This window comes from Camelus dromedarius, chromosome 5 (genome assembly GCF_036321535.1).
Source record: "Camelus dromedarius isolate mCamDro1 chromosome 5, mCamDro1.pat, whole genome shotgun sequence".
In the NCBI taxonomy this organism is placed as follows: Eukaryota; Metazoa; Chordata; class Mammalia; order Artiodactyla; family Camelidae; genus Camelus; species Camelus dromedarius.
The window spans coordinates 20,376,688-20,402,367 of record NC_087440.1 but is presented as its reverse complement, the minus strand read 5'-3'; the positions used below and the strand labels follow the sequence as shown (position 1 = coordinate 20,402,367).

Sequence of the window (25,680 nt, the reverse complement as noted above, 5' to 3'; positions counted from 1 at the left end):
CTAAAATACAAACATGAAAAGTAACAATTCAGTCATCAATTTGCCTGTTTGGCTCCACAGCTCTGCAGGATTGAAGGGGGTTCCTAGGATAGATCCTGTCACAAGTATTAACAACTACGCACTAGTGTTGACACCTGGTCTTAAGAAGAGCAACAGGATTCAGTTCCACTTCTGCATCTGGACAAAGGATGTTGCATGAGCCCTCAGCCAACCCACATCTGCCAGCATCAGGCATAGGTAGCAGGAGACTCCAGACGGCATGATTGTTACCTCCCAGCACTGACTAGAGAAAACAAATAGGTTAATGTAGACTACTGGCTGCCTCAGGGAAGGAGGATATAAATTTTCTGGCCCTGTTAAGCAGCAGACTGACTGGCCAGGGTCCTGAATAAATAGTACCTCAACCCTACCTGCTGTCCCTTTTTTACTAAATAGCTCTGTATCACTGCTTAGTACTCAGATTCTATTGCTTTGCAAGTAATAGAATTAAATTTTTATAAACATTCTCTTTCTTCCTTCTTTCCATCCTTTCTTTCCTCTCTCTCATTCAACATCTCCTGGGAGTAAACTCATGGACTCAGACACCACAGCCTTATTCTTCCTAAGACAAAATTCAACCTTATCAGGCACACCCAACGCCTCAGCTACAAAAGAATTACTTGCATAAAGAATGGCATCTCAGAAATTGTGCTTTAAATATCATTACATTTTAGTCACTCACCAATAGGAGTACTGTGTCTCTTGGGCTCCAATTTTAGGTGCCCAATAAGAGGTGGAGTTGCACCAGTCAGTGGTGGAATAATATCACCTTCTTTAGGCAAAGTAAAATGAAATGGAGTTTCTGGAGAAAACGAAACAAAACAAAAACAGAACAAAACCAATGATAAACAAAAAGGAAACCAAAACAGAAGTATAAAAAAAGCAAAAGGAAGGAGAACCACAAGAATTATTTCAATTATTCTTTTCCTTTGCTCCCAAATTCGGCCTCATTGCTAACCCCTCGTCGCCAGGCCTCTGAACCAACTTCCTACTATTCTTTCTCTCTGCTCTCCATTACAATCATCAACAGGACCAACACAAAGTAGACAACCAGAGGACAGGCAAATCGAGGAAGCCCAAAGTTTGGAGGCCCTGAGGAACAAGAGACCAAAAGGAATATAGAAATATCTGAGAGCCAAGACAGTTAAGTACAACTGGGGATACTCGATGAGTGATACAAATTTGGACAGTTTCAAGTCTGGACATTTTAATTTTGTGCAATGCTAACCCAAGAAGTTCATTTATAAGCTTTAGCAATCTGTAGGATTCTCTACGTTAAAGTCTGATGTTAATACTTACAATTTACAATCTATTCAAAGAGATGACAAAGATTTCAGGGGCTAAAGGACTTCAAAATAGTTACTGGTTCGAAGAGAAATCTGCAGGTTTCATATTTCAGCAGTACTGACCAGCATTTGCTCTAGGCCACAGCAGTAATGTTCATATCTAAATCTCTGTGCAGTGGTAAATCTTACATATATGAGCATCCCCAGGTTACACATTTTAGTTAGTAGTTACCAAATTAAGCATTTGTCAAGAGACAAAACTGTTTTTTAACTAGGCCTCAGTTCCAAATTTTTGCTAATCAGGATTAGTAAACTGCCAAAAATCACATTTTCCGATTCCCTAATTATTTATCTCATTTAATAAAATGATTAAGTTTGGGAGAAAAAAAGAATTGTGCCAGATTGCTGCTCTTAAACCCGACATAATAACTTGTACTTACTTTCCTGGAATGGCTCAAAACTACTATAAGCTAGCACAACCCACCACTATTCCTTGTGAAAACAGTTATTCTAATGTGCTTTCCAACATCACCAAATAATTCTCCAATTCCCAGGAGATACTTTGTGGGTGCTCTACAAAGTTAAACTCAGTTCTGACACTGTCTACCCAGAGATACCATTAGACCCCAAGTTAAAGGCTCAGTCTGTCAAGCCTGTCTCTGCTTCAGACACCAATCAGAAGTCTGGGCTGTTTACCTGTGCTTCTAAACCAACTGGCTCTACCTCGCAGGTTCCCACGACACCCTCCTCACATAGGATTACTTTGTTGGAGCTGCTCATAGTACTCAGAAAAACATTTACTTACATTTAACAGTTTATATAAAGGGCACAGATGAACAACTAGATGAAGAGGCAGACACTGGGTGAGGTCCAGATCTGATAGCAGGAACTTCTGTCCCCTGTGGAATTGGGACTAGCCACCCTCCATTTATCAACCAGGGAACCAAATCTTGTTGTTCAAGAGTTTTTATAGAGCTTTAATCTCCAGCCCCTCCCCATCCAGGAGGTAGGAGGGTGGGGCTGGAAGTCCCAACCCTCTAATCACTTTGTCTTTCTGGTGAACAGCCCCATCCCTGAGGCCATGTAGGGAGGATCCCACCCTAAATCACCTCAGGAGCATAATCTAGGTGTGATAGAAAAGGCTTGTTATGAATAACAAAAGCTATTTCTATCACTTAGAATTTTAGCTCAGTGCCAGGAACCAGATGGAGGTCAAATACATTTCTTACTATACCACGTTTTTCTTCTTTCATCTTTTCCCATTCCACTTCTACCCTTTATTATCTTTAATATTAAGCATCTTGATATTTTTTTCTTTCAAAACCACAAAACAAAAAACATCTTTTACATCTACATATAAGAGAAAATGAATTAGCGAACTGAAGGGATGAAAAGAGAAATGAATGGACTTCAGAAATAAAAGATGAAAAGAATACAAGCACCACGAAAGGAACTGTGAAGAGAAGAAGTGGAGAAGCTCAACATCACACCTAAACGGCAAATTCCACCAGCGGTACAACAAAAAGAGAAACGGCTTGACAGGTAAGCATTCATTCTCAAGTAGCTCCTTAAAAACCAAGTCCTTTAGGTAATAAAGAATTTAAGAGGGATACAGAAACTAAAAAACAAAACAAACAAACAAAAAACACCTCATAAAGCATCATAAATTCCAAAGATGTATTTTATAGAATTTTCATTACTGGAACAATCACTTGTTCTACAATCCCTACAGGAACCCTCGTTCACATTACGATTGACCATTCAGACTTTCAAAAATCTGTATGAAATCTTTAAGTATATCCTTCTATGTGACAAACCATAATATGCAAATATAATATGTAAGCATTAATTACTGAAAATTATTTATGAGAAGTTACTTTAGCACCATTGACCCAACTGCATCACTACAACCTAATGGAAAATTGGCTCTTGTACAGGCAGCACTGCCACCACCCTTATCTGGTCTTCAGTGCCTCATCCCTGGATTATTACTACAGCCAATCAATTACTTTGTCTGAAGTCTCCTCCTTTCCCCAACCCCCAGTTCCTTCTGTACAGCAACCAAAGCAACCTTCCTATAAAACATGACTTAGGTCAATAATTATATTTAGATGTGATGAAATTACAAAAAGATTCCATTAAACAGACTATTAGGTAGTCTGTATAGTTCTTGACCATAATCATCAGAATCAGAGAAACTGTATCATACAGTTTTATAAGGAGGAAAAACCATAGAATCAGGAGACAGAGGTTCTAGTCCCGCTTCAGTTATTACCTAGCCACATCACTTTAGGAAAAAGAGACTGAACCCAATACCTGCTAACCTCCTTTTCAGCTCTAACATTTCTTGTTCTGCAGTGGAAAAAAAATTCAAGAATATAAAATCTAACGAACAGGGGCAATTTTGAGATTTAAAAAAGCACTACTAATAATCCCTCCTAGACAGCAGGTGTAAACTGGGACTGCGCCAGGAGTACCAAAAGGTATGGTCAGCGGTATTAATTAACAGCTATGATGTTACCTAAATATTGTTTCTCATTTCCATATCCTTAGAAGCTTGTTTGCTTAAGTTTGTATTTTGGTTTTTTGTTTTGTTTTGTCTTTCAATTATACTAACTTAGGGAATTTGGAAAGTTTGAATTGTTTTCAGCTAATGTCACAAATAATATCCCACAAATATTTCAGAAGGTAATCTACGTTCTCATTCTGGACTTTAGAAAACAGATAAAAAACACAAACTAGTATCTTTCTCAGTTTAAGGTTTAAAATAGACAAATGCTGACCCCAATTTAGAAACTTTACTTAATGCCCATAAAGAAAAAACTTGTAGAGTTTTGAATATGATTTAACTGCATAAGTTAATCAAGAAAGCTCCCTGTACTTTAAGGCAACTGTCAAAATATAAAAATATGGAGCAAGATTGGGAACAAGTAGAAAATATCAGATTGGTACAATTTCTAAATATTTATAAAATTCATGTTGATTACTCCTGAGTTATAAAGCTCAATTAAAAACCTCGAATGATCTGATTCTACAATTACAGGTAAAAAAAAGAAAAATACAACTCAAATTTTTACATACCCCAACTATCATTGGCTGTTCATAAACATAAATTCAAGTTAATTTTTGCCCTAACACAAGCATGCGGTTCTCTCCTACCTTCTATGCCAAACTATAATTTGGTTCGAGACAGGACAATTCTTAATCACACTTACCACTAGAGCTCTCACAGAAGCTTTGCGAGGCATGGGCAGAGGCTTTCTCCAGCTGCTGGGCCTCTACACCTGAGCTCAGCTGCTTTGCATTAGCCATTTTTGAGTCTTCCGCTAACGAGCTATCTGTTTTCTCTTGCGGTTGGGTCTGCTGCATCTCCTGGTCAGGTCTTTGAGCATCATCTGCTCTCACCAAAGTCAATGGAGGCTGTAACGAGTCTGCCTCTACAGGTTCTTTTTCTGCAGTCACTGATTTCAGATCTCCTGCATTTTCTGCACTCTTTTCTTCTTGAGTATCTGCTCTATTCTCAGCACATGGTTCTATTTCTGGAGCATCATCCTCCCACGACTGGGAATCTGAGCATTTCTCCACTCCCTCTAAAGGTTCAGAAGAAACATCAACTCTGGGAGATGGTTCCTTCACATCTACAATGACAACACTCGAGTCCTCTGAAGTAGCTTCTTCCCATGCTTCCTGATCCTTATGTTCCAAGTCTTGGTCAAGTACTGGAAGCTTCTGGGGGGAATCAATACTAATCACACTGGTTTCAACTTCCATAGCTTCCTGGCATTCTTGTTTGGGGACTTCCTTTGAAAGACACAAGCCTTGGGACTGAGTTTCAGTCAGAGAAAGGTGCAATGGGACACCTTCCATATTTTCTTCTTTGGGCTCCTCTCCTTGACTTTCACAAGGAGTCTCAGGGATTTCTTCCACCTCAGACCCTGAAGACCCCTCCTCTGGATGATGTTCTTTAATTTCTATAGCTTCCTCCTGATCTAACACACTAGAGAGTGCCTCAGATCGAGTAGCTGGAGAGGGAACTGCCTGACTACCTGAATCACAAGTGAGATCAATACAAACATCTTCTGCTACAGTTTCTTCTCTACCTTTGCAACTGGCAGCTAAAATACTAATGTCATCTCTGGTTTCTGTGTTATCTTCCTTTGTTTTCTCATCATTCTGATTCAGTTCTACTTGACCATCTTGTGCTGGATTAATCAAGATATTATCATTTTCAGCAGGAACAAGTTTAGAATTGAGAACTGGAGACATGGGTTCAGTATCTTCAATCTGTGTGTTTTCTCCATCTTCATCTATCCTGTGAGAACTCAAGCTCTCTATCTTTGGGGACTGACTATACTCACTTGCAGAAAGCATCAACTTACAAGAATCCCCTGTCAAAGAAAGCCCAAGATCCTCAGTGGAATTCTTTGGTTCAGTTTCTGAAGTTTTAGAACACTCAACAGTCAAAGATGAACTTTGCAAATCTCTATCCTTCTTCTCATCATTTGATCGTTCTTCCAAAGTTGGAGATGGAATGAAAATATCCTAAGGAAGAATAAAAAGAGAAATACAATCATTTCTTCATAGTCATATTTTTTCATTTCTAATCTTTCAATTTATCTAAAATTTCTAAATCAATTAATCAAGAATTTTAAAACTCTAGGGTCATAATTTCAAATATATAAAGTTCATAATCACCACTCTTTTCATCAACACGTCACTCTGCTTAAATGCTTTTCTTGTGAATTACTGATCTAGAATAAGCACAATCCAAACAAAAACTTAAAAGTATTAAATTTAAGTGTATTCCTACTTAAGTTAGCTGTATATCATTGCTAAAATCATGTTATATACTGTATAATAGGCCCTCAATTACACAGTAATCATTTGAACATATGCTTACACCGTCCACTTCAGTTCTCACGAAGTGGGAATACACAGGCATAACTTGGAGATACTGCAGGTTCAGGTCCACACTATCGCAATAAAGCAAATCATAGAAATTTTTTGGTTTCCCAGTGTATATAAAAGTTATGTTTTTATACTATGTAGTCTATTAAGTGTGTAATAGCATTACATCTTTTCATTTATAATCATAATTTAAAATTTATTGTTAAAAAGTGCTAACCATCATCTGGGTTAGCTGGGTTGCCACGAACCTTCTATTTGCAAGAAACACATTTTCTGAGAAGCACAATAAAGTGAACCACAAGAAAATGAGGTACACCTGTACTTATTTTATGTCCCACTATTTCAAAATATGCTAGCACTCATAAAGCAGATGTTAAAACCCAAAGTTTTACAATAGCATTAGTCAACAGACACCACGTCAGCCAAGAAGGATGGCTGAAGTTAATAAGACTACATCCTGTTGGTGAGGATGTGGAACCGCAACTGTCACACGTTGCTGGTGGGAATGCAGAAGCACAGTCACTTTGGAGAACAGTTTGGCACTATCTTGTAAAGCTAAATATCCATTAATACTACCATATGACCCAGAAATTGTACTTGAAGGTATTAACCCAAGAGAAATAAAATCGTATGTCCACACAAAGATGTGTATGCAGATGTTCAAAACAGTTATTCATTAATAGCCAAAAACTGGAAATACCTCAAATGTTTATCAACTGGTGAACAGATAAACAAACTGCAAATATCCATATTATGCCATACTACTCAACAATAAAAAGGACTGAAGTACTAACACATGCCAGAATAGGAACGAATCTCAAAAATACGCTAGGCTAAAGAACTCAACCACAAAAGATCATACACAGTTATGATTCCAATTTTTTGAAATTCTTGAAAAAATAAAACTATGGTGACAGAAGGTAGATGAATGGTTGCCTAGGGTAGAGAGGGGATGGGGGTGGGGGGAGGAGAAATCAGCTGCAAAGGATTATGAAGAAACTTTAGGGTAAGGAAACCGTTCTGTACTTTAATGGTGGTGGTGGTTATACAATCGTATACAACTACCAAAATTCTTCAAATTATACACTTAAAATGGCATTTTTATTTTATGTAAATAATAAAATAACTCAAAGCTTAAATATGTTTTTATATAAGAATTTACATTTAGTGTGTTATTTTGCCTACAATAAATGCTATAAAAACTCTAGACATAGCTGGTAAGGCATTCATTTCCTATGATTTTTAAGGAAATGAGGAATCAAAATAGGTTGTCAAACATTCTGTATATTACATAACTTCTGGTATTTCAAAGTCTGGTGTTACTGTTTACCCTTTCAGATTATAAAAAGTTATAAATTTCAACCTGATCATATACTCTCTCAGGCTTGACCGAATATAAATTGGTTCAACATTTTAATGGCAATTTGGCAATATATAACAGCCTTGAAACTTTGTATACCCCTTAGTCCAATAATTCCATTTTCAGGAAATTACTTGATAGAAGTACATTGAGATTTAGCTACAATACTGTTCACTGCTAAAATTATTATTTAGAAAAGGAAACAAAAAGAGTATCTATTGATAGATTAAATATCTACTGACAGATTCATTTAAAAATTATGACACACCTACATGATGGAATATTTTAAAACTACATAAAATTGTAGATGAATATTAAACAATATAGAAAAATGGGCTATGTATTAAACAGAAAAAGGTTTTTAGTTTAAAAAGTATGTGAATATATATGTTGTGGTCTTTTTATATATTTTTATATAATTTTCATTTTTTTTAAGTTAATAAGTACATATATACCATAAAAAAGTTACAGGTAGTTATTTCTGTGACAGGATAACTAATAATCTTATTTTCACTTACCTGTATATTATACATACTCTACAAGAAATATATATTTTTCTTGTAAAAAAAATGTCATTTTACAAAGGCTTATATATAAAACTTTGCTAATAAAACTATAACTTTTTTTAAGTCAAACTCATACAACAAAGTAACCACTTTTAAGCGAACATTTCCAATGTGCAACCACCACCTCTATCTAGTTTGAAAACATTTTCGTCATTCTAAAAGGAAACTTCATATCCGTTAAGCAGTTGCCTCTATTCTGAACACATTATTGAGTAAACATTGAGTAAATAATTATGTGATTTTATTAAGGAATTTTTTTCAATATCTGTATAATTTCAGTCAGCAAAGTAAAATTTCAGAGGCTAACTGCTTATCAATAGGCTGTATTTCTTAAGAGTGCCTGGATCTAGCCAATGTCTGGCCCTTAATGATCCACAGCACTGAGATTCCCTGGAGGCCTAATCAGAAAAACAAAGCTCAGTGAACAAAACTGAGGATCTGTCAAGACTTCACTCAATATGAGTCAACCACCCAAAAACTTGTGCACAATGTACACAGCAGCATTATTTATAATAACCAAAAAGGGGAAACAACCCAAATGTCCATCAACTGATAAATGGATGAATAAAATATGGTATGTCCATACACAGTATTATTCAGAATAAAAAAGAATGAGAAAAATAATAAAGATTTACTGTATAACAGAGACAACTATACGCAATATATTGTAATAACCTATAATGGAAAAGAATCTGAAAAATATATATATTTATAACTGAATCACTCGGCTGTACACTTGAAACTAACACGATATTGTAAATTAACTATTGTTCAGTTAAAAAAAAAAAAAGGGAACGAAGTTCTGATACATGCCACAACATGGATGAATCATGGAAATACTACACTAAATTAAAGAAACCAATCACAAAGGACTACATATTGTATAATTCCACTTACATGAAATGTCAAGAACAAGCGAACCCACAGAGACATAAAGTAGATTAGTGACTGACTAGGGCTGGGGGTGGGGGAAATGGGAGTGACTGTTAATAAGCACGGGGTCTTTTGTTAGGGGAGAGGGATGAAAATGTTCTAAAATTAGATTTTGGTGAATAACTGCCTGACTTTGTGAATATACTAAAAGCCAGTGGACTAGAGACTTTAAAATGGGTGAACAATACAGTGCATGAATTATATCTCAATAAAGTGCAGTTTTTTAAGTTTAAAAAAAGATTAGGAAATTACACATAAAGTTAAACAAAAAGAAAGAGACAGAAAGTCATAGACAAAATTAGAAAATTACAAGACTATTATTGAGTTTGAGCATCCAAACAATAAGTATTCCATTTAAAAAAAAAAAAAAAAAAAAAAAGAACAGAGAGGAAGAAATTAATTAAATGTCCCTGAACTGAAGGACCTGAGTTTCTAGACTGAGAGGATTGGCCAATACAATGAATAAAAACAGACCAATGCCAAGAGTCTGGAAATTTCAGAACACTGGGCATAAAGAGAAAATCCTATAAGATTCCAATAAAGGAAAAAAAAACAGCTCACACATTAAAGATAAGAATCAAACTGGCCACACACTTCTCAACAGCAACACTGAAGTTTGAGGACAGTAGAGCAATGCCTTCAAAAAGCTTAAAGGAAAATTATTTCCAATCTAAAATTCTATACTCCTACAAACTACAAATCAAGTATGAGAGTACAAAATATGTTCAAGGATATCCTCCACCAAAATGAGGGAGTAAACCAAGGAAGAAGACATGGAGCCCAAGAGGAATCTAACACAAAGACAGTAAAGACAATCTCCAAGGACTATAATGAAAGGGAAGTGACAGTTGTGTACCAGGCACAGAAGATAAGAGCACAGATTAAAAATCAGGAGGTTCCAAAAGAGGTCTCTTCAAAAAGAAGTTTGAAGCCACTGAACATCTTTTTTTTGCCCTTAATATATACATTTTGCCTTTTTAATTTTTTTAATATACTTTTTAAAGGATACTTTCCATTTACAGTTATCACAAAATACTGGCTATATTCCCAATGTTGTACAATACATCTTTGGGCCCATCTTATATCCAAATACTTTGTGCCTCCCACTCCCCGACTCCTATGTTGCCCTGTCCCCACCCAGTAGTAGCCACTAGTTTGTTCTCTGTCTCTTGTCTGCTTCTTGTTCTTTTCTCACTAGTTGGTAATATTTTATAGATTCTACATGTAAGTAATATACAGTACTTATCTTTCTCTGTCTCACTTATTCCACTTAGAATAATACCCTCCAAGCCCATCCATGTTGCTGCAAATGGCAAAATTTCATTCTTGCCATTTATGGCTGAGTAGTATTCCTCTGAATATATATACCACATCTTCTTTATCCATTCATCTGCTGACAGACACTTAAGGTTGCTGCCATATCTTGGCAACTGTAAATAATGCTATGAACAATGGGGCGCACCTATCTTTTTGAATTAGTGCTTTTGTTTTGGTTTTTTTCTTTGAATATACACCCAGAAGTGGAATTACTAGGTCATATGTTAGACCTATTTTGGTTTGTTTTTGTTTTTGTTTTCAAGATGGCTTCCCTTTCAAGGTAAGCATTAATAGGAGCCTCTAACAAGTCATTTAACCCACCTCCCTTACCTTTTTACAGATAAGGAAACAAGTTCAGACAAACTCAGTGACCTGACAAAGGACATTCAGCAGTTACGGCAGGACTACAACATCTCTTTATGCTACTTAAACCAGGGCATCTACTACAATGCTCACTAGGACTACTTTTCTTCTACTTTCTCTATCCTAAGCACCATTCATATTTTCTCTAGATCATCTTAAATGAACACACTGGAATCATTTAAACAGCCCCCAGAACTTAGCAGTCATATTTTACTTATTTAATCACGTATAAGTCTTATAAAGATGCACGCAAGTAATCTGAACCCGTTTGTCCAATATACATCAAGCAAAGAGTACAAAACCCAGTTGAGCAAAACAAAAAGGAGAGAGTCTATGCAAGAATATTAAGGCTGAAAGCAAACTGGCAAGTATTTGGAAGACAGATGTCCAGCAACTGTGCTGAAGGCCTTCTAGCTAGGTAGAGTACCTGTTTTAATAAATACACACATCACTGGATACTCTGCAACTCACTCCTGTGTGGCAAAATGACAACAGCTAAAGGAGGTGTGGACAGACCTGCACTCTAGACGGAGCTCCTTGTACAGAAGACCCACAGAAGCAATTTCGTCAAGAAGTATACCACCCTCCCTCCCCCGTTCCCTCAATGATCACCACCAAATTCCATCGTACGAGGAAGAATGTCAGGGTACTTCTAGAATATTTCTAAGATATATTAAGATCAGGTTGAGAGATTCTGCTTGGTTTACATAGTTGATCTGAATAATTTAGGCTTGAAAGACGACTTTTCTCAAGGGCTGGGGTGACTTCTGTCTTCAAATCTTGACTATACCTTGCCTACAATGGCACCAATTAACACCTGAGGACTTTTGAAGAGAAAATTCCATTATTTCTTCTCTTTCTTGAGAGTCTTTTTTTTCCCTCCTCGTTTGGAAAATTTGCAGTACTTTGCTTCCATCTGAGCCAGAAAACTGTCCATTTCCTTTTGCCGATCCTTTTGTCTGCTCTGAATGACTTCTTTTAAGTCATCCACTCTTTCATCAACTCCCAACTCCTACCTGCTCAATTCTGCTTCTTTAGCCTCCTCCTGAGCCCTCTTTTTCCTTGTATTCATCTTTTGCTTCAATTCTTTGACAAAGGCGTTAGAGGATGGGACTTCTCTGGCATCAATGGCTTGTTGAGTAATATTCCTTATCCTGGGTTCCTCTGTGTACTGAACACACAGCACAGACTCCATGATCTGATCCATGTCACCCCTGAAGTCCAAATAGGGCTGTTTAATATCGCCAGCTCTTCTTCAAAACCTTTGTATGTCTCTTTTAAACCTTGAATGTCTTCTAGAGATAACTTGTTAAAGAGTAATCTCCAGTAGGTCTCCCAGTCCAGGTCTTGGCTGAGCACATCAGAATCCTAGTCCACTGTTCCCTGCTCATCGTACACTGCTCTCTGATCTTTGTCACTCAGAACGGAATAGACCTTCCCGAGGATCTGGAAGTGGCGGGTGGCGTCCTTGTCGCCCTCGCCCACTCGGTCCAGGTGCACCTGCAAGGACATTTCGTGGTAGCCGCGCCAGACTTCGCCGTCTGAGACCTCGCGCCGCACGCTCAACACTCGGTAAAGGTAGGCAGTGCCGAACACGTCCTCGCACAGCTCCAGAGGCCCCATGGCCCGCAGCGGCACGGAGCGGGCAGCTGCCTCAGCGAAAACAGCAGACCCCAAAAAAAGCCAAGGAGAACTCCGGCCTGCTTCCTTTTCCCGCGCAAAAAGCCCAAAGCGCCTGCGTCGCAAGAGGCGCGGGGGGGGGGGGGGGGGAGGCGCGTGACCAAACTGGCAGCAGCCCGGATTGAAGCTAAGAGTGGAGCCGGCGTCCCGGTTTCTTAGCGCAGGAACCTCCTTCCACCACGGTGTCTGCTCCACCACCCTCCTCCCCTTACTGTGGAAACCTCGCATCTGTTTTCTCCCCAATGTCCCAGCTCAGAAGCGTATGCAATAATACAAGGAATGTTGATACCAAGTTGAACCTATGAACTGCTGTTTTGTTTTTGCTTTTTTCCATTAAAAAACAGCAAAACATCAGCATTTGGCCATTTCACATGGTTTAACATAGATTAAATGGATTTGTTCTTTTCCAAAGATGATCTGACAAGAGTACACAGAGCTCAAGGCCCAAATAATTTTGCAACCTACAAGATGGAACTGCTGGCTAGGAACTTTTCCCTTGAGCCCTTGTTCCCCCTCATATGCTCATTGAAGTCAGCTTGCATTTGTTTCTGTAGCCTCTGAGTCTGTTTTCTGGGCGGCTAAAAGGACTTCACGTGCCCGTTTCCGTCGCAGCCTCTCGGCATTTGTGATTACCATGGGATGCAGAGGGAAAAAGCCAGGAAGACCTAGAAGCTTTTCCACAGGCTTAGAGAGGTGGGCCCCACAGCCAATCCAATGCTGGATCCGATCCAGGTTGAGAGCAACAAGTTTCTCACCATGACTGTTGGGCAGTGGATCATAGGAGCCCAGCTGCTCCACGAAACGGAGCAGCCACGATGCGGTAGAAAGGCCGGTTGGTACAGCCACCCAGGGCAAGGCGAATGGTTAAGCGGCCTCCACGGTAGGCCTTGCAGAGGAGAGTAATGAGCCGGACCATGGAGCAGCCGCGGGAGCCAGGGCCTGTGCGCCAGTTGCAACGCCTCGGAGCTTCCCGCCGCCCACGCGGATCTGCTCAACCACCTGGGGCGGTGCCAACAAACCATGGGAAAGTCCACCTAGCAGAGCCGCTGAGATCACCCCTCAACAACCCCAACCCCAGATCTATTTTGCTTTTTGAGAAACCTCCATACTGTTTTCTACAGTGGCTGTGCCAATTTACATTCCTACTAACAGTGTACAAGGGTTCCTTCTCTCCACATCCTCACCAACATTTGTTGTGTTCTTTTTGATGATAGTCATTCTGGCCTGTGTGAGGTGATTACCTTATTGTAGCTTTGATTTGCATTTCCCAGATGATTAGCAATACTGAGCATCTTTTCATGTGCCTGTTGGCCATCTGTTTGTCTTTTTTGGAGAAATGTCTATTTAGATCTTCTTCTTTTTTTTTTTTTACTGGGTTGTTTACTTTTTATTATATTAAGCTGTATGAGCTGTTCTTATATGTTGGAAAATCCCTTGTTAGTAAAACTGTTTGCAAATGTTTTCTCCTATTCTGTAGATTGTCTTTTCATTTTGTTTATGGTTTCCTTTACTGTGCAAAAGCTTTTAAGTTTAATTAGGTCCCATTTGTTTACTTTTGTTTCCATTACCCTGAAAGATTAAAAAAAAAACAAAAACTACTGAAATTTACGTCAGAGAGTGTTCTATGTTTTCCTCTAGGAGTTTTAGAGTATCCAGTCTTACATTCAGGTCCTTAATACATTTTGAGTTTATTTTTGTACATGGTGTTAGACACTCTTAATTTCATTTTTCTACATGTAGCTGTCCAGTTTTCCCTGCACCACTTATTGAGGAGACTGTCTTTTCTTCATTGCATATTCTTGCCTCCTTTATTGTAGATTAAGTAACCATAAGTGCATCAGTTTATTTCTGGGCTCTCTATCCTGTTCCATTGATCTATGTGTTGGTTTTTGTGCCAGTATCATACTGTTTGGATTTCTGTAACTTTGTAGTATAGTCTGAAGTAAGGGAACATGATTTCCAGCTCCGTTCTTCTTTCTTAAGATTGTTTTTGCTTTTCGGGGTCTTTTGCTGTGGCTAGGTATTCCAATATGATGTTGAATAAAACTGGCAAGAGCAGACATGAATGAAAATAAAAACACAGCAATCAAAAAGCTATAGGATGCAGCAAAGTAGTTGCAAGAGGGAAGTTTATAGTGATACAAGCTTACCTCAGGAAACAAGAAAAATATCAAATAAACAACCTAACCTTCACCTAAAGCAACAAGAGAAAAACAAAACCCAAAGTCAGTAGAAGGAAAGAAATCATCAAGATCAGAGCAGAAATAAATGAAACAGAGATTTAAAAAAAAAAATCAATGAAACTAAAGCTGTTTCTTTGAAAAGATAAACAAAATTGATAAACCTCTAGCTGGACTCATCAAGGAAAAAAGGGAAAGGGACCAAATCAAAAAAATCAGAAATGAAAAAGAAGTTTCAATCACCACCACAGACATACAAAGGATCATAAGAAACTACTATAAACAACTATATGCCAATAAATGGACAACCTAGGAGAAATGGACAATTCTTTGAAAGGTAGAATCTCCCAAGACTGACAGGAAGAAATACAAAATATGAAAAGACCAATTACCAGAACTGAAATTGAATCAGTAATTTAAAAACTCCCAATAAACAAAAGTCCAGGACCAGATGACTTCACAGGTGACTTTTACCGAACATTTAGAGAAGACTTAACACCTATCCTTCCAACTATTCCACAAAATTGCAGAGGAAGAAACACTTCTGAACTCATTCTATGAGGCCAGCATCACCCTGATACTAAAATCAGACAAACATTATCACAAGAAAAGAAAATTACAGGCCAATATTACTGATGAACATAGATGCAAAAATCCTCAACAAAATACTAACAAACAGAATCCAACAATACATTAAAAAGATCACACACCATGATTAAGTTGGATTTACTGTGGGGATGCAAGGATTTTTCAATATCCACCATCAATCTATGTGATACACAACATTAATAACAAATTGAAGAATAAAAACCATATGATCATTTCAATTGATGCAGAAAAGCCTTTGATAAAATTCAACACTCATTTACGTTAAAAAAAAAAAAACTCCCCGCCAAAAAAATTTTTAATTAAAAAACAAAAACCTCTCCAGAAAGCAGGTATAGAAGGAACATACCTCAACATAACAAAGGCCATATATGACAACCCATAGCTAACATCATATCAAGAATGAAAAGCTGAAAGCAGGGCCTCTAAGATCAGGAACAAGACAAGGAGGCCCCTGAGTATCTTGAAAATGAGATTTTAACAATTAGTGGAGAACCTACGGTTGCTTTAGTAAGAAGTTCGTGACGTTAAGACAGAATGATTAATGTCCCCTTTTCAATTTTGCAGTAACATTTTCAGAAAATTTAAAGGCATAGTACAGAATTTAAACATAAAAAGTGCATCAAGATTCAGGTGACTCTGGATATGTTCTAAAACTAGATTATGATGACAGTCGCACAATTCTGTAAGTTTACTAAAATATCACTTAACTATACACTGAAAATGAGTGAGTTTTATAGTTTGTAAATTATACCTCAATAAAGTTATTTTTTAAAAAAAAGATGTTAGGTGGAAAAAACTCTACAATACTCACATGAGAAAACTCAGGCTGGGATGGGATAGGAAGTGAGCCAGGAGTGAAGACTGGTGTGCTCTGAGATACTGGTGTTGAGGCTTGTGGTGATATAGTAGGCTCAGGTGGGAGAGGGGCGTTTTCTATCTCTACTGGTTCCTCATCTTGGACTTTCTTCTGAAAAGACTCTTTTCGTTCAGAAACTGCTGACATATCCATTGGCTCATCTAGTTTAAAACAGGAAAACCAAATTAAGAAGTAAGCACTCATCAATACCACTCATGTTCCAATACCACTAATACAATTATATTCAGAAATTTCCATTCCTTAAAAAACCAGTGACCTAATTTTCAGAAAAACTGATAAATTAATAGAAGACTGAGTCCTAGAAATCTAGCAACACTGTATTCCCCCGAGGGGAGAAAAGTCCACACTCCTAAAATACTCAGGTAAAGATTAAAATAGGGTTCACCTAGGGATACCCACCCATCCATATGAAATATTAAGTTAATTTGGTTCCTCTGAGCCCCTTTCCTGATTATAGCTTAGTTTTTCACATTTTGCACAGGAATGTCCAGATAAACAGCACTTAATTTAACCACAGGCCTTGAAATGCAATGAACTTGTTCACAACTCTAAGTATCTACATATTTATGAACTCATTTTATTTGCATTAACAACTGCTAAATGCAGAGAGGTGGATGCCAGGACAAACAGAGAAGAAGGAAAAAAACTTTTCAATGACAATCAACAATGATTTATCAAAGAACTAAGTACAAGACACTAATCCTGAGACAAATATTTCAGGGAGGAAACACACAACAAAACACAAAACACTGCTTTCCTATAGTATGCTACCCACCTGCAGGCTAGCGGGATCTTCCTCAGAGCCAGCCCAGCTTGCTAGGTATTTGATTCATCACCCTTTCCCCATATCTTACAACTTGACCCCAAACAGGCCTCCTTTAGATCACTCTCACAAACTACCCATGCCATTTAATTTTTCCCTATAATCCACTCATGCTACCAGCTACCTTCCACCTCAATACCTCGCTGCCCCGCTTGGCCTCAAACATACATTCCAGTCTAATGTCAGGATCGGGATCTGGTGCTACAGGCCTTTAATACTAAACTACCACAGCTGTGTATTTTCATTAAGTATTTTCATTACACCTTTTGATCTTTAGCACCATGACAAACCACTTACTAAGGACTGTTCTAAACACTACATATGAAAAGGCTTTAGGTTAATAATCTTAGCAAAAAACAAAAAAAAATACAAAAAGCATACATAGTACCACAAACAGTTATGCACATATTAAGCAAATGCATTAAACCTAAAATATAATTGACAAGGGAAAATACAATGTTACATGAAAAAAAAAAAAGAACACGAAATCATATACATAACATGATCCTGGTTGTGTAAACATACATCTTTGTATTTATGCATAGTAAACACTCTGAAAGGAAAAACATATATCCAAATACTAACTGCACCTGGATTGTGGTATTTTTATTTTCTTCTCATAAGTTTCTCATATGCTTTCCAAATGTTCTACAATAAGTACTAATTATTTTTACAATCAGGGTGAAAGCATTTTTAATATAATTATTTTATATATCTTCAGGTTTCACACTACAGACAGAAAAAATGGTTCTAACGTAAGTCAAAGTTAAATTGCATTAACAGCACTTTTTGTAGAATGGATTCACTTTTAGTTTCTACTCAAGATATCACTAATCATGTTATGCTTAGAATGCTATTAGTCCATTTGGATACCAACAATGATTTCAAGAGAAAACGAACACAAACTTTGTGACAGAAGAAAGTCTAAAATTAAATTTTGTCATGGGCAAATTATACTTGAAAAACAGTTCAATATATTCCTATGTTTACATCACTCAAAAGCAGAGAAGCAGAATATCATAGGAGGCATATACACAACAGGTAAGAGCACAGGCTCTCAAGGCAGCTGCCCAAGTTCAAATCCTGCCTGTACGACTTAAGTTGTGAAATCTCTGTGCCTTCATTTCCTCATCTGCAAAATGGGGATAAAAATTACACCTACTTCTTAGGATTATTATGAGAATTCAATGAAAAAAATCAAAGAGGAGCACCTAGAATCAAAGAGCCTGGCACACACTAAGTGCTCAATAAATATTAGCTGTCGTACTATTACTGGTCATGTGAAAGAAGGAAAAGGGAAAAATCATGGAACTTATTGGAAAAAACTGTGCAGAAGTAGTAGGAATTTAGAAATATCTTGAATGGCTGGATAGGAGACTGGGACAGAGCACAAGAGGATTAGATAATGAGAAAAATTAAGCAAAAAGGAAAACTTTCTTGTGCATAAAGTAATATAAAATCACTAGGTCCTCAAAGGAGGAAGGGAATGAAGTCAAAATTTCTATCACCTGCTCCTAGCCACTCTTAGGCTAAAATTGCTTTGATAATAGCAAAAATAACCTATAAAAAGCAAAAGAAACATTTTTTGGTTTCTTCTGACCAGTAACGTGTTACCATGTTGCTGGAAACTATTGGGCCATCAGTAATAAGCCCTGTTCTTCACTATACTAACTCATTCGAATTTAACCTTAAAATATAAAAATTTTCTCTTAAGAGTCTTTTTAAAAATTAAGTCATCAATACAGAATTCTCAGAAGAATCTGTGCCAGAGGAGCAAAGAACTGAGGAAAGCACATTACACTAGGCCACATCCCTAAAGGTTAGACATGAGTCCTACTGAACAGTTTAGGTCACAGTGTTCTAATATGTAAAGAAACAGTACACTCTGCAAGGCAAAAGTGCTGCTCCTCTTCTAATCTGAGATCAACAGACAGATCAAGAGAGCTCACCTTTTCTCCCTTCTTGCTCTGTGGGACTGCTAGGAACGATAAAGGGGGTAGATCGGAAAGCATCAGGGGAAGGAGCAACAAGATCTGAGGAATTCCTTTATGTAAAGAGAGAATCACAGGTTATTTTACCACAGCCATAGTTCTGCATTTGTTTTCTACTTTTTAATAGCAAAAATATCTAAGACATTCAGACAAATATTTATTATCATTTCTCTCAAACAGCTACCCGAGGTTGGCAGAAGAACCATGAATAATACTTCAATAACTATTTCTCACACCAGACATATCCAAAATTAGAATTAAAAAAAAAAAAAGAGAATGGGAAAAGTCATATGATTACAAGAGGAAGTGAATGATCAGGCACATGGAAATCATGATTGAAAAGCAGGATCAGAAAGTGCTCAAAAAATTAATTCACCTGCAAATTTGCAATATAAAAACATTCCATTTTTGGCCTGTTATTAGAAAGAGCATGCATATTCTTATTTAAAAAAGAAAAAAAGAAACCTCTTTGCCCTAACACAGATAAAGAAATCCAACTACTGTCAACTCTAGCATAACCTCTTCTCCACCCCTCTGCTGTTCAGTGGGAAAAACTGCTAGTCAAAGGGAGCAGCAGCCAGCTTACTTTGGACGTGTTAACAGTCTCTACATAACTGGGCAGTTTCTTTCCTAGTGAAAGCTTGGGGCTACTATTTTAAAATCTCCCAGTGGGAAAGCAGATCTACCTGTCTTCAATAGTTCCATTAAGTTCTTATTCCCTCAAATTCTCAAGCCTAGAGTTTACCTTTTTATTTCAAAAAGACTTCTGGACTAGCAATTTCAGCTCTTTCAACTTTAGCCTAAGACCATCAGGCACGTCCCCCTGACAGGGCTATTTCAGGTTTACTTACGTGGAAAGACTCTCCTGAACAAGGGACCTCTGGCCAGAGAACTGAAGGACGTGCAATGTGGTGGCAGGTGTGGAAGCCAGAGAACACCCACCTTCTTCCCTTGAAGGAGTAGAGCAACCATCAGAAGCTACTGGGGAAAAAAAAATTCTAGTTGCATTTACTTTTCAGATCGATATTACTGAGTCATCAAAAAAAAAAAAAAAAAACCACTCAGTACTACAAAGAGTAGAATCCATATATCCAACCATGTTTCAAGAGGGCAGAAACTGTTTTCTAACTGGAGTACAATTAATAGAATACCACGCTAACACAAATTTTTTTTTTTAAAGCAGGGGAGGCAATTAGGTTTATTTTCAGTGTAGGTACTGAGGATTGAACCCAGGACCCTGTGCATATTAAACATGTGCTCTACCACTTGAGCTATACCGTCCCCACAACGCTAACACAAATCTTGAGTGACCATTAAACACACCCTCCCTAATAAATTATTGGTTTCCTTAATAAAGAATTGACAAAAAGAATTTCTTAGTCCTTTCTGTCATGATTGAAGCTTGGAGAGAAAAAGTCAGAATCCCTATACCTCTGCTCAGCTGCTCTTCTTTCCTGTGAAGTTTCTATTATAAGATAGCAAGCGAGTATTTTATTCCAAGGTCTACCTAAGGTGAAGTAAAGCTCATGCCATGACACAGGTGGGAGAAGTCAAAACAATATGCATGATACCTGATGATATGAATGCAGCAATTTCCATGATTAGAACCTGGGCCTCCTCAAAGGAGACAAAAAATCCTATTGCATAAGTAAAAGGATATACGAGCAGTCATTACTGATTTATACTATGAAGAGTCTCCTATTGGTCCCTTCTTAGCAACAAATGGAGTATCAGCTATATTAACTGCAAGAATAAAGAAATTTCTTAAATACAAACTTGAAGCTTTAGTGAGAGACCAAAAAATGTTTCTTGGTGACCCTCTGAATGTCTTGCACACATTCACAGCATAGTAAAGGAATATAACCTTCTCTTCTTCCCTACTTACAACAAATTTACTAAAGCTTTCCAGCTCTGTGAGTTTGCAGAATGGGACACTGGTAAGAGTTAACAAAATGTGAAAACAAGTTTATCATTCCAGTTTTCTAAAAAGAGAGTTAACAAAATGTGAAAACAAGTATCACTCTTCTAAAAATTTTATGTTCTTTCTGCTAGATCTTTACTTCCTATTTGTGATAGATGAACTAATAAACAGTTGAGTAAGCAGACTTGTTGCCCAGGTGAGTATGAAAAACTTCACTTAATAATCGTGACATTTAAGATTTGAAGATTCATGATAACAGAAATAGCTATCCATCCACAATACTGAATTTGCTATGTTAGTTGCTATGCCTCAATTATCTCCACTTCCAAAAAAGAGAGAAAATTATACTAAAATGTTACATAGCAATAATTTAAATGCTAAAAAGCCCCTCATTAATTGGCTAGAAATATAATTTCCTTCTGTATCACCAGTAAGTCTGCACACCTATACAGTGCCTTCTAACTTAAACAATAGCCTCAGAACAGAAATAAATTTAGATCTTTGGAAAGAGGTACAACAGTACTAATTATTCTTTGTCACCTGTTTTATTGCTCTGATCAAACAAGTCGTCCTGAGTTGACAAAACCTCAGGCTCTGGTGACCTCTGAATCTGCATTCCACCTTCCAGAAGTTCTCGAGCAGGTATTTGTTCTTTTGTTTCCATAGCAGCAAGAGATACTTTGGGGCTAGAAGACATGTCCTCTGACCTAGGAAATTCATATCACCAGGAGAAAAAGTTACTATGTTCAAACACTTTCATCTTTGAACTATGAAGCTTTTCCTATTTTGTGTTTTCCTTTAATACTTCCAAAATCTATTTATTAAAAATGAAAGAAGCTACTCTTTATAATGATACAAAGCCCTCAGCCGACTTCAAAACCTGCCTCGGTCTCTCATACAGCAATACCTCTTGTCAACTCTGTTCACTGCTGTGCTGCATGCTGTCCAAGATTTCTGATAAATTACTCAGGGATTTTTGCTACATATGCTGTTATCTAGATGTGCATCAAAGAGTCTGATCCAGACCACACAATGCCAGTCCTAACAATGACCTTCCACGGAAAGGGCTTGGAGGTAAATTACCCTCTGCGCTAATCACACACATTATCTTCTGCTGACCTTTTTGATTTGATCTACTCAACCTAAGCCCCCAACCAAGACTCTTTCACACAAATACTACTCACACATGTAAGACACTCATTACTGGCCCCTTTCCAGAGACTTATGAGGTTTACTTACTCTACCAATCCCCAGAATAAATAGGATAGCAAAACGAGCTAGAGGGCAATTTCCTAAAGAAAAGTAGAAAAAGTCAGCCCCTGTTAAGTCAAGTGCTTTGCAATAGAAAGACAACTTCTCCTGATATTCAACTTTGTTCAGGATCCCATTCCCCACTGCTTCTATTGAAAGAAGAAACAAAAGAACACTAAATATTTATTCATTTCCTCCTCCAAACTGGAAGCCTCTCACTTTTCCTCTGCCATATTCAAACCTGAGCTGTTGACCAGAAGCAATACAGCCTTGGATACGACAGTCACCACAGGCAGAGGTATACTGCCCAATTCCTACCAAGTTAAGAGCCTAAAGGACATGGGAATAGAACACTTTCCTATCTATTTATATCATAACTACCAGATGCACGATACCTGAGGACCCAAAGCAATCTGGGTGCTCAAGTATAAAAACAGCAGACTTTCAAATATAACTCTTGTGACTCCCGTAACACTAGAGAGGCTAGGAAGACGTTACACAGAGAGATGGTGTCTCTGTAGACAGAGAACAGACAGGAGGAGTAGCAACCAAAGATTAAGGAATCATCATTACAATTACAGCAACAATAAGCTGAGTTTGTAGTATGCCTAAAGATAAGATGAGAAATAAAAAAAAAAAAAATTTAAAAAAGATAAGATGAGGACACAATAAGAATTCATAAATGTTTCTACTGGACCATAAATATGCCCAGTGCATGAGGGAAAAAAAACCCCACCAGAATTTGTAAAAAAAAAAAAAAAGTTTCCACCTGGCCAAGTGAAATGAGCATAACCCAACAACAAAAACCCAAAAATACTTTCTGGAAAGAACTTGGTCTACCTTGCAGGAGGTGAATTTTGCTCCTCTACTGCATGTTCCTCCTTACTGGGCTGTGCTGCCACAGGGTCACCCTTGCTGGGCTGTTCTGCCACCAGGATATCTTCATTAGACTGTTCTTCACGCTTAATTGCTTAAAGTTGCAGAAGAAGATACAAAGGAGCTACTTAATTTTTCAAAGTTCTAGAAGCAGTACCAAATGTTTTAAAGCAAAGATTTTAACAGAAAGAAATCCAAATTGAAAATATATACAGGCATCATTCCAAAAGAGAAAATAATCAATTACCCGCTTACAAAAAATCTTAGCCTGCAAGCCATCAACTGACAAGTATTTGCCAGACAACTCTGCAACCTTACTATATTAACTTAGATTATATTAACTTAGACAGCTATAAAACATATCAAGGAAAAACCAGTTAGCTCTAGCATGGGGGGAAAATACTTATAAACAACACAAAATGCCAGAAAACACGTTACATACCAATATTAGCATTAGCATCCACATCAGATAGCCCAGTATAACCAGAGTTGGTGGTTACTGACTGTAGAGGCTCTCTGTCTACTTCACATGGCACAGTATGTTCTTCAACATCCTGGCTCTGGGAGAGTTCCAGAAGCCCAAAGCCAAACTGTGATGCGGCAGGATCTAGGAACAAAACCCCAAGAAATTAGGTATCATCCCACAATATTATGCACTATGCAAGGTGCCGCCCGTTAGCAAAAGAGAGTCATATTAGTCCTTCACATCAAAGCCCTACCCCTCAAATTTTTTCAAAATAAAATTAAGAATAAAAGCAAATGGGTAAAATGTGTAATGAAGCAAAATATTGTATACTATAAAACTTCACAAGCACCTAATGTAGGTAGATTATGTCTACTTTCTGAATATCCAAACCACCCCCCCCACACACACACACAGAGCAATGTACTGCAGGTCGTACTTCCACCCCACAAGCATACATCCCCCAAATGTTTGAAAAACAAATGAAGACAAAAGGAACAGGAGTCAACATGCAGAAAGGGTTAGTTACAAATTCCTGAACACCAAATTAGGTGGAATATCTTAGACTACTGGCAAATTTCCTAATGACTATTCTCAATTTAATAATGAGAAATCTATAACCTGATAAAAAAGGAGAAATTTAGATATCCATGTGCTCATATGGAAGGGACTTCCACCAATATACTATCCTGAAAAAGGCATAAAACTACCTTCAGCACCAAGGGAGTGTGTGGTATCATCTGGAGTATTTTCCTTTTCCTCTTTCTCCTCTTCCACCTCTTCCTCCTTTTCTTCATCCACAGGAGGAGCAGATTCCACTGACATTCCCAAAACACTACAGAGCAAAAAGACACAATCATGTGTTCCCAGATGAGCTGGGACATTTTGCTCAAAGAATTCTCTGAATTTTATCATGACTCCTCCCATACCAACCACCTTTTAAGAAAATTTGATAAAGTAAAAAGTCTCACCCCATTATTGCTTCTTTCTACAGAAAGCACCTAAAAAGTCAGCAACTCAAAACACTGTACAGGATTAAGTGATACAAATATGAAACAGAAGGAAGAAACAAACTTGATTTTATCTTTCTCTGGAAAAATATGAGCAGGGATAGAAAAATCTTGCCTCGAGAATTACTGACAAATGACAAAAGAAGATGTGCATTAGATGTGCAGAAAAGGGGTTCAAAAATACATCTATGAAACCAAACACACTTCACAAAAGTACTTTAGTAAAAATTCTTAGAATACATATATAGAACAGAGTGTCTGAATAAAATTCAGGTAAGAGGCCTGTGTATTAAAAAGAACTTAACATCATAGGTCAAGAAACATGATAAACCAAAGTAAAAGATACACAACAATTAGGGGGAAAAATCTGCAACTACAGAACAAAATAGGCTCCATAAAATATAGAATTCGTAAGAAGTCGTCGAAGATATAAATGGACAAACAACAGAACAGACAACTCATAAAAAAAAAATACAAGTAGTTTCAAACATGTAAGAAATCAGAGAAATCATCTGTTGCTAATCAAAAAGAAAAAAACAAACTGTAAATACATACACTATTCAGTGCTGCCCAAATCTGAAGTGAGATAAGCATTATCACATACTCTTTACAACAGTATAAACTATTTGTAAGAGTATAAATTATTAATAAATTTTATATAAATTTATGATCGTACAATAGAACTTTTCTGGAGAACAACTTGGAATATGTATCAATAGCTCTAAAAATGTTCATACCCAATAACTGCAACTGTAAGAAATAATTTGAAATGTGAAAAGATCATTGTACAAACTTATTTCTCAAAGTTTACTGTGACTAAGAAACAACCAGCATTAGATAAATAATTAACTAGTATTTCATAAAATGGAGTATTATGCAGCCATTAAAAACATTTGAAACAACCAAATACAATGTTTAAACATTGGCTCCTGGATAAAATAAATATACATATTTTTGTATCTTTTATATTATATATACAAAGAAAGCCATTTTTTAGACAATTGGGATAATGTGAACTATATTATGAGGTACTACAAAATCAATATTTTCTTAGCTGTGACAACGGTATTATGATCATATAGGATAATGTATTCTTCTTAGGAGATGAATGCTGAAGTATCTTAGGGGAACTATGATGTCTACAACTTAATTTCAAATGATCAAGCCCTCTAACAGTATACTTATACACACATAGAAAAAAATGCATACTATCTTTTCATCTCTTCT

At 37.2% G+C, this 25,680-nt stretch overlaps 1 protein-coding gene and 2 pseudogenes across 8 annotated transcripts in view; all 3 read right to left on the bottom strand.

Annotated features, from left to right (window-relative positions):
- Nucleotides 1-25,680, bottom strand: part of TP53BP1 (tumor protein p53 binding protein 1) — an 81,490-nt gene that overhangs the window by 29,858 nt on the left and 25,952 nt on the right. For 4 of the 8 annotated variants that reach the window (XM_031453180.2, XM_064485660.1, XM_010994944.3 and 1 more), the window contains 9 exons: nt 24,154-24,278; nt 23,423-23,587; nt 22,945-23,074; nt 21,394-21,560; nt 19,784-19,913; nt 18,891-18,985; nt 16,053-16,258; nt 4,541-5,867; nt 722-841 (listed from right to left, as the gene is read on the bottom strand). In XM_031453180.2, coding sequence (XP_031309040.1) covers nt 722-841; nt 4,541-5,867; nt 16,053-16,258; nt 18,891-18,985; nt 19,784-19,913; nt 21,394-21,560; nt 22,945-23,074; nt 23,423-23,587; nt 24,154-24,278 — 2,465 coding nt within the window. Of the gene's footprint in view, nt 1-122; nt 252-721; nt 842-4,540; nt 5,868-16,052; nt 16,259-18,890; nt 18,986-19,783; nt 19,914-21,393; nt 21,561-22,944; nt 23,075-23,422; nt 23,588-24,153; nt 24,279-25,680 lie in introns of those variants that run through there. The other 4 variants (XM_064485658.1, XM_064485659.1, XM_031453187.2 and 1 more) reach the window with 4 other exon arrangements.
- Nucleotides 11,419-12,402, bottom strand: LOC105101722 (dnaJ homolog subfamily C member 9-like; annotated as a pseudogene).
- On the bottom strand, nt 12,969-13,510 carry LOC105101724 (small ribosomal subunit protein bS16m-like; annotated as a pseudogene).